General features: G+C 44.1%; 1 protein-coding gene across 1 annotated transcript in view; it reads right to left on the bottom strand.

The window, feature by feature from the left end:
- The window catches only part of DDX59 (DEAD (Asp-Glu-Ala-Asp) box polypeptide 59), a 34,017-nt gene that overhangs the window by 17,279 nt on the left and 6,893 nt on the right, over nucleotides 1–9,845 (bottom strand). Inside the window, exons 4-5 of the mRNA XM_012650450.1 lie at nucleotides 8,289–8,378; nucleotides 292–543 (exon numbers count right to left, since the gene is read on the bottom strand). Coding sequence (XP_012505904.1) covers nucleotides 292–543; nucleotides 8,289–8,378 — 342 coding nt within the window. The remainder of the gene's footprint in view (nucleotides 1–291; nucleotides 544–8,288; nucleotides 8,379–9,845) is intronic.

The raw sequence follows: 9,845 nt of genomic DNA, 5'->3' as shown, positions 1-9,845 counted from the left end.
TAGCCCGGGCAAAAGAGTGAGACTCTGTCTCAAAAAAAAAAAAGAAGAAGAAGAAAGAATCTTAGTATTTAAATATACTTCTATAATAAAACCCAACCCTGCATCTATCCAGCATGTTTTGACAAGTAACAATTTATTTGATCCTCACAGAATTCTGAGACAGGTAAAGCAATTTATTATTAAATACCTACACCAAATTCCGCAAAAGCTGCATCTAAAAATCATTCTTTTAAGAGCTTTGAAAAACGCAAACCCAATCTGTAAAACATGGCTGACTGCTTTGGTACTCACATTTAAGATTTCAAATAATTTTTTCTTCTTGGCTGGGTCTTCCACCCACAGAATTATCTGACGCACATTGGCACAAGGTAGGTTCTTTTCTCCGGTGATGATTCTCACGGGATTGTGCAGAAGCTGGCTTGCTAGCTGTTCGATGCTAGTTGGAATTGTGGCTGAAACCAAAATGGTCTGACAATCATTTGCAACGTTTTCCAAAATGTCAAGCACTTGCTGCTGAAAGCCCATCTTTAACATGGTATCAGCCTAAAATAAAATCATTTTAAAGTTAGTCCAGCTTGACATTAAAGCCCAGAACCACTCAAGAAAAGACTGATGTAATTAGAAATATAAAAAATTAAAAACTCTTAAACAGAAAAATACACTACAATGTCAAAAGACAAAGGATAAACTGTGGAAAATATACACTTACGTAAAATCATAAACTGTGTATTTATAATGATATACAAAGATTATTATGGCATTATTAATAGTAGCAAACCACCATATACACTGTAAATATTCATCAATAGGGGACTTGGTAAATAATGGTAGATCCATATAATACAACACTATGCTGTCATGAAAAATGATCAGAAAGCCTTTTATTAAATAATGAACGATTGCCAGGAGAAAAAAAGCAAAGTACAGTACATATGCATAAGCACAGTACATGCGTATAACAGGATACGATTTATGTTATGAAATATCACATGTGTATGTACTCAAGAAACTTAATTAGTAACACTGGAGAGAAGGCTGGAGGACTGTTGGAGGAGCAATTTCAATGTTCATTTTTTAGCTTTTTGCAAAGTTTGATTTTATTTACCATGAACAGATACTACGTTTATAATAAAATATCAAATAAAAATCTTAATGTTGGAGGCTGCTATGGCCTGAATGTCGGTGTCTCCCCCATGTTCGTATGTTGAGACCGAACCCGAAACGTGATGGAACCAGAGGCAGAGCCTTAGGAGGTGACAAGCGATGAGAGTGCCACCTTTGTGCACGGGACCAGTGCCCTCATGAAAGGGGCTGAAGGGAGCTGCCCTCCCTCCTGCTGGGTGAAGGCGCGAGAGGACGAGAGGACTTCGCCTCTCAAGCAGACAGCAGGCCCTCACCAGACGCTGAATCTGCCGGCTCCTTGACCGGCCTCCAGCACTGTGAGAAACGAACTTCCGTTGTTCGTGAATTACCCAGTCTGGGGTATTCTGTTACAGCAGCAGGAACGGACTAAGACGGGGCTTTCACGTCTGTCCATCCTTCTGTATTGTTGGATTTTCACAACAATTAACGCATTACCAAACACACAGAAAATTTTTAAGTGTTGCTTAAAAAAAACAAAAGATTAAGGCCGTCTTGATTTTCAAATAGTAATACAAGCCAGGTGTCCATAATTAGGGAAGAATAAGCTATTCAATTACTTTAAACTATTAAGGCATTGTATTTTTAAGTGTCCAGTAACGTAGGCATTTAAAGTTTGAACATTCATTGTAATATTATTCATTCTATGACATTTAAAAAATCTGAAATAGTGCTATATTGGATTTGATCCTGGCTCCACCTATGACTTTGAGTTAATTAGCTTTAAGCCTTAGTTTTTCCCTTTATGAATGAGAATAATACCAGTATCTACCACAAACGACTATAAGGATCAATGACATAAAGTATAAAATACATACGGCTTAGGACAACGCCTGCAGCGTAAGTCTCGGCCGGTGTTCCATTAATCACGAGACGCAGAGAACAGACGCACACAGCGTGTCCTGAAAACGCCCAGCGTTTCTCGGCAAACTTACCCAGGCCCCAGGATTTTGGGCGGTTGCCTCGCTTCTCCCGGCTCTGGGAAAACGTGGGCCTCTGGGAAGAAATCCTGCCGTTTCTCTTCTCACACAGGCTTTCCCAGAGACTAGTCTAGACCTGCTGTCTCCACTCCGCCATTTTTTGCCTCCCACTCGCTGTTCAAACACTAACTAGCCTCCACCCCTGCACCTCACCGGAACTATCTTATTCAGGTAGAAATCACCCCAAGTGTCAAATTCAAAGACAGTCTTTGTCTATCTTTAAGATATAATTTTTTAAAAAATATGCTCACTATAGAAAACAGATATGCTCACTATAGAAAACTTGGCAAACAAAGTATAAAGAACTAAACTCACCTATTTCCCATAATCCGCCTCCTTTACTTTCAGTCTCCTGAATGTGTCTGGAAATCCGTCCTCCCTACCCCTACAGCCACGGCCCTGGCTCAAACCCTCCCCTTCACCCTGTGAACCAGTCTTCTTGCTTTCTTCACCTCCATAGTATGAGTCTGATTATAATACACTCCTGCTTAAATCCTTCGAGGGTTCCTAATGTACACAGATTAAAATCTAAACTCTCAAGGCCTCTTACAAACCATGCACAGGAGAAAAAATGTGAAAAGAAATAAACTAACTATGGTTATTTCTAAGGTGGTGGAAATAGGATGCTCCCCCCATTTTCCAATTTGTCTTTAATGTGCATGAATTATAGCTGTTATTCAAAATGGAGAGTGGGCCATGACCAGCATTAAAAAAAAAAAACAACCCGGAAAACAAGAATAGAAAATATCAGAATAGAAAAACTGCATGTAGCAAGGGTAATTACTATTTCACAAAACTTTTTTTCATTTATATGTACACAAACACAATATTCACATGCAAGTCCCATCTAAACTGCTTTTGAAAGTCAGTATGAATCAGAACTTGGGAAAACCTTAGTCTTTCTACACTTCAGTTTTCTACTTATAAATCTATTTCCTACCTACCTTAGAGGAATGTTAGCAGATTACAATGTGAAAAATATGTACTTTGAAAAAGCTCTTAGACATAAAAGTACCACTGTACATAAAAATAAGCTGCTTCAAATATTAGAACCACTTACAATTACAAGTTACTCTGAAAATGTAACAGTAAGAGGTAAACGTAGACAGAGGAGGAGGTAAGAGTAAAGAGGTAAACACAGATGTCCTCTAATTTTAAAACAAACTTTGCCAAACTTTTCTGGAAAATGTTTGTTTTTAGTGTTGCCTACAGTTCCTGCATTATTCGTGACTTCCTTGATCTCTGACAATCTGACTTCCATCTCTACCACCAAAACGCCACTCGCGGGTCCCCACGGCTAGACATCTCTCACTCACCACACCTTTACTGAGTGGCTAACTGAGCTTCACAGCTCTCGCTGTGAGTGTTCACTGACACCTTCCCGAGTGTTGCGCCTGTCCGCATGATAGTCCTGTGAGGCTGGCACTATTACGATCCAGTTTTACAGATGAGGAAACCGAGGCACGTTACATAGTGATCAAGTGGTATGGCCGGGACAGGGACCCTGGCAATCTGGCTCTAGAACCTGCGTTGTACACAAAGCGGAAGTGCTGTGTGCTAGGTGGTCGGGACACATGAAGAGACCCTATCTTCAAAGAATTTAAGGTCTAACAGGGAAACAGGTCAACCCAAACTTACAATATTCATACACTTGCATGTTACACACTGAACTTTAGATCGCAGCACATGACATAACTGCCCACCGCCTCCTTCAACCACCTCGTTTCTCCTCTTGCGATTCCTCTGCTCTCTCCCTGGCTACTCCCCCTCAGACCCCCTTCCCTTCTCTCCGTCTCTGTCTGCTGACGGCCCCGTCGCTGTGTCGCTGTGTCGCTGTGTCGCTGTGTCGCTGTGTCGCAGCCCCTCTCCCCGCCCCATCTATACGCTCTCCCCAGATGAGACCGACAAGTTCCACGGCTCCGAACGCCACACATGCACCAGAGACCCCCAAGATCTTGTCTCTGGCACATGCGCTTCCCTGAACTCAGCGGTAGAGACCAACGCCCAGCTTAGCACTACACCCGGATCCAACAGGCCCCTCAAAGTCAACCTGTTCACAACAGACTTTCGTACCCCCCCCACCGCCAAACCCGCTCCTGTCCCCGCACACGGCCCAGGAAATGGTGCCATCAGAAACCCCCATCTCATCTCTTCTCTTCATCTTCGCGTGGCTGGCTCCTCGTTCAGATCTCAGCACGAAAATCACCTTCCCAGACAGCGCCCCCCGACTGCCAATCTAAGGTAGCCCCCTGGTTGCCACTGCCATGTCCCCCCGCGCAGTACACCTGCCCCAGCTCCACAGACAGCTCACCCGTCTCACTTTCCACCACGTCCTCGTGTCTAGCAGGGAAAAAGCCCTGAACGTGCATTTTATAAAACATGAACATATGTTAACTCTAGGCACGGAGCAAGCACCTACTTTATGTCAGACTTACTAGTCAGCGCGTACCAAGCCTCTCTGAAGACAAGATCACCTGGAAAGAGTATTTTCAAGATTCCTGGGCTCCCTCTCAGACCTACTGAATCGGAATACCCAAGCGAGGGGTCTGGACCTGCACGACCTTCACCCAGCACACCAGGCGATTCTTACCGTTCGGGAACCTGGGCAAACACTGCTTCGTTACCGGGCCACTGCAGGAAACACAACGTGAGGGACGTACGGTCTGTGCACAGTTCGACGGAGCAAAGAAGGCCTAAAACCTGTCTTGGGGAGTAAGGATTTCAGAGTCAGGGACACATAAAGGGGGAGAAGGCAGATGGGCAGGGACAGGATTCTAAGCCAAAGGACAGGTGTGACAGGAGAGAGAAGGGGGACGGGGCAGAGCTTTCCTATTCCAAAGAACAATCCCAGTCCTCAGCCCCTCTTGAAACAGCAGCTTCTCTCTTCTTCAGGGATGTCACTCATTCTCAGTTCCTCTCTGGTCTCTCAGACGACTTCTCCGTTTACTGACTCATCCTCCAACTCCCCAAACCTGACCTCAGCCCCAGTCCTCGCCTCTCTCTGCCCATTTCTCTCTAACCTTCCTCCCTGAGAGAAGCTATGATGTCTCATGGATTCCAGTGCATAGTTCTTGTATCTTCAGAACACTTCCCCGTAGTCCATCATTCACATGAAATTCGACATGTCTAAAGCCAAACTCAGTTACTACTGAGACTCAGCATTTGCCCACTCGCCCTTTTCTAAAATTAAAGGCACAACTATAACTTATGGAGTCATCTCTACCACCGCTTTCTCCTTCCTCTCTCACATTCAGTCATCAGGAGACTCAAGAATGTCCCTCCAGGCTGGGTGCGCGGTGGCTCACGCCTGTAATCCTAGCACTCTGGGAGGCTGAGGAGGGTGGATCCTTTGAGCTCAGGAGTTCGAGACCAGCCTGAGCAAGAGCAAGATTCCGTCTCTCCAGCCAAGAGCGAGACCCCGTCTCTACCAAAAAATGGAAATAAATTAATTGGACAGCTAAAAATATATGTAGAAAAAATTAGCCGGGCATACTGGCGCGTGCCTGTGGTCCCAGCTACTCAGGAGGCTGAGGCAGTAGGATTGCTTGAGTCCAGGAGTTTGAGGTTGCTGTGAGCTAGGCTGGTGCCACGGCACTCTAGCCCGGCAAGAGAGTGAGACTGTCTCAAAAAAAAAAAAAAAAAAAAAAAAAAAAAAAGACTCCGTCTCTACTATAAATAGAAAGAAATTGGCTGGACAACTAAAAATACATAGAAAAAATTAGCCGGGCATGGTGGCGCATGCCTGTAGTCCCAGCTACTCGGGAGGCTGAGGCAGGAGGATCGCTTGAGCCCAGGAGGCTGAGGTTGCTGTGAGCTAGGCTGGTGCCACGGCACTCTAGTCCGGGCAACACAGTGAGACTCTGTCTCAAAAAAAAAAAAAATAGAACGTCCCTCTGGTGACTCTTGGTGTAACCCCTGCCTCCTACTGCCGCCACCCTGTCTCTGACCTCCTCCTTTGTCTGGACTGCTGGCTGCTGTGTTCCAGATTCTTTCTGCTTTAATTTCTCTTGTACTGAGCAGCAGAATGACCTTCCTAAACCACCACTTTCAACACGTTACACCCCAACTCAATAATTTAGAAAGCCGCCTTGTCTCCCACGTCAAATCCAAATTCCTCTGCCTCCCTTTGAAGGCCCTCTATAATCTGGCCCCACCCAAACTACCCAGCCTTACTTCCTATTATTTCTCACAAGCATTCTTCAAGCTGATGGTCTCCTCCCTGTCTCTTCTGCACGTGCACTTGGACTTCTGACCCTGCTTACATCCTCTCGTTTTCTAAATCTGTTTCCATCTTTTGAGGCCGTTACCTCTGAGAAGCCGTTTTTTTCCAGTGTGAATACGTTACTCTCTCGTTTTTCCTTCCGACTTTCTTTTTCCTGGACAATAAGCATATCGTACATAGTCCAACTGTTTTACTAACAGCTTGTATCAGTCGTTGGCAAATTATAGCTCTGGGGACAAATTCAGATCTTTATCTGTTTTTGTAAATACGGTTTTATGGGAACCCAGTCGGACCCATTTGCTTTCATACTGTCTACATTTGTACTGAGCAGTCACAACGGAGACCACATGGCCCCAAAGCCTGAGACGTTTACCATGTGTTCTTTACAGAAAGTGTCTGCCAACCCATGGCCTACACCGTACACTTCAGTACTTTAGTGTCTCAGTACATATGATCGTGTTCTTGCCTTCACGTGTACGTGTCTTTTCTCTCCACTAAGATTTCGGAACGTGGTAGGCTTGAATGGTCGTCAAATCTTCTCTGTGATGCCACCCAGACTCAGCCCAGTGTTGGCCAATCCACACCCAAAGAGCACACCGGACCGACTTCAGTTTCGGTACATCACGCATCGTGTTTACCAGCTCACTTCCCCTCTAGACCACGCGGAAACCATATTCCCCAAATGCCGAGGAGGGGGACACAGGCTGCGCGTGACAGGAGCTAGACACCCGTCTGTCGAATGAACGCTTCTGCGCCGTAACAGTGAGCACGGCACTGCGGTGCCCGCGAAACCTTGTTAACTGAAGAAAATGAAAACGCCACAAAGAAAAGTGAGGATGAATGGAGCCTAACTCTAAATTCGATACCAGAATTACTTCTCGGGCTCGTAAGACGGGGAGAACTGAAGAACGCGGGCTTGTCGACAAAAGGAAGCCCAGGCACATGTTCAGGGTGGCGGTAAGTCTAATGATAATCAGATGCGACAAATCGGTTCCACAGAACAGCTGTGCCGGGAAAATGCTGACTCAGCAGTGCTTTTTACAGGCCTATTGTTATTTTCCATTTCTGCAGGACTTTTCAGTCTATGCCACATTCTCACAGCCATTCTTGACCCTCGCCGCAGCTCTGGAAGATTAAATGACTTGCCCACAATCTCACAGGAGGTGCAGAAAACGTTCAACCCCGGTCTTTCGGGTACTGGCTACGTGGTTCCTCCTACACCCTCTGGCATCCCACTGGGGATATTTACTGGGGCCCACAAAAGGCAGCCAAGACGCGGGGTAACACCAGGCCCCTGCTCAGTCCCTGCTGGTGGGTCGTGTGGCTAGACACGTGTGCCCCACAGGCAGGAACGGCACATACCCAGTGTGGACGGACACACAGTTCTGTGTTCCCACGCTTGTTTGCATGGTGGAATATCACCGCGTAATCTCGCTTTTACTTCATCTTGCTAAGCAGGCCAAAAGTGTAAAAACGTCTACGCGGCATATGTAACACAGAAAATGAAAACTATTAATACAGATGCCTATGTCCACACGGAAAACAAAAAGACATGAAAAAAGGCCATCCAGCTAAGCATTATCAGCTACTTCCAAAATTGCTGTTAATAATTATTTGCCACTGGTTCCTTATTTTTGTAGACGAATGAAAGCTAGCGCCAAATATTTAGGAAACGTATCATTTTGAAAACAACCTGTTGAATTTGTGTTTTCTGTCCCTTAGGAAAAGACAGCTCTGGCTTAACTGTGGCGTACTAGTCCTTACACTGGCTGCAGTACTACCTGGGAATCAGCTCAAGAACCACTGCTGCAATTTTTTAAAAGTCCCTGTATTCTTTTTCCTTTGAGAGAAAAAAATGCTCTGAATATACAATGAAATTATAAAATTATGCTTTTCATAAATTATATAAAATAACGTGACTAATATTTTTAAACATCACTACTTACTTCATCTACTACTACAATTTTTACACCACAGAGTTCTACACAGCTCTGTTTCATTATATCCAGAAGTCGCCCAGGGGTGGCTATGATAACCTGAATAAAAGAGAAAAAGCAAATTAAAAAATGAGATAATATTCATTCACTAATTCATTCTATATTTATTGAGTGGCTAATATATGCCAGTGTGCTAAGCACTTAGAATTCAATGATGCGTAAGGCTGACATTGACTCTGCTCTCAGGAAACTCATAATATAATATAAAGGAAGAAATAGATAAAACAAGTAAATGCTCATGAGATAAATACAGAATGCCGTAAATGGAGGGATCTACCCAGGCCTACCTAACACAAAAGGTCAAACCTAAAGGATTAGTGGGAGTGAGCAAGGTGAGGAGAGGTCTAGGCAGAGAGAAAAGCATCTATGAAATTCCTGAGGCTGGAGGCTGCTGAGGCTTCCAGGTGGTGAGGGAGGGGAGAATGGTGCAGGCTGAGGCTTGAGACCAGGCAGAGCCCAGGAAGTGCCTTGCAGGCAGCTTGACTACTATTTGACTCTGTAAACAAGTGCAAATTCTGTAACATCTCTAGGCATTTTTTTTTTTTTTTGAGAGACAGGGTCTTGCTGTGTTGCCCAGGCTGGAATGCAGTGGCACCACCATAGCTTACTACAGCCTCGAACTCCTGGGCTCATGCGATCCTCCTGCATCAGCCTCCTGAGTAGCTGGGACTACAGGTACACACCACTATGCCCAGCTAATTTTTAAATTTTTTGTAGAGATGGGGGTCTGACTATGTTACCCAGGCTGGTCTCAAACTCCTGGCCTCAAGCAATCCTCCTACCTTGGCCTCCCAAAGTGCTGGGATTATAGGCATGAGCCACCATGCCAGGCCTATTTCATTTTTAAATTAAGAGGTTGGGCAAAATGATTTCTAAGGTTGCTTAAGGCTCTTAACAGTTTTATAACATACTAGATGAAGTAGTGGCTGAAAGTCAGGGCTCTTTAGTCAAACAAACTTCAGTAGGAATCCTGGCTATAGCATTTAATAATAGTGTGCATCTCTGTTCTCTCATCCATAAAATGGAAATGATAATAATCATTGTAAGGATTAAGTCAGACAGTGCCTGGCATGAAGTATACAAGAATTACAAACGATCTAACAAATTCATTGTATACCACTGTTCAAATACATACCAACAGTATGGTAAAATCATCAATGATAAAATCTGAGTGTTATAAGGATCTGAATCTGTAGAACTTCAGGGTTTTGCTTAGGTACTTAAGAAATACCACAAACACTTAAATCAATTTTAATTATTTTGAACTGATTTCAAAATATCCTATTCCCTTTTTCCCCCTCGCTGCTAGTTTGGAAGTTATAAGCTCTTTTTTTCATTCTTTTAGTGCTTTCCCTTGAATTTTAACAACATACATAATAAAGTCTAAAGTTATTTAACATTTTTACCTTTTCCTTGAACAATCAAGGAAAAATGCTTCAACAACAATCACATCTCCTATGTTTATACGCTACTGCTGGCAGCCGGTATTTTACTTCCATTTTTTTT

The sequence above is a fragment of the Propithecus coquereli genome, unplaced genomic scaffold (assembly GCF_000956105.1).
Source record: "Propithecus coquereli isolate 6110/MARCELLA unplaced genomic scaffold, Pcoq_1.0 Scaffold328, whole genome shotgun sequence".
Lineage (NCBI taxonomy): Eukaryota > Metazoa > Chordata > Mammalia > Primates > Indriidae > Propithecus > Propithecus coquereli.
Note: the sequence above shows the minus strand (reverse complement) of the source record. Positions and strands in the feature narration are given on the sequence as shown.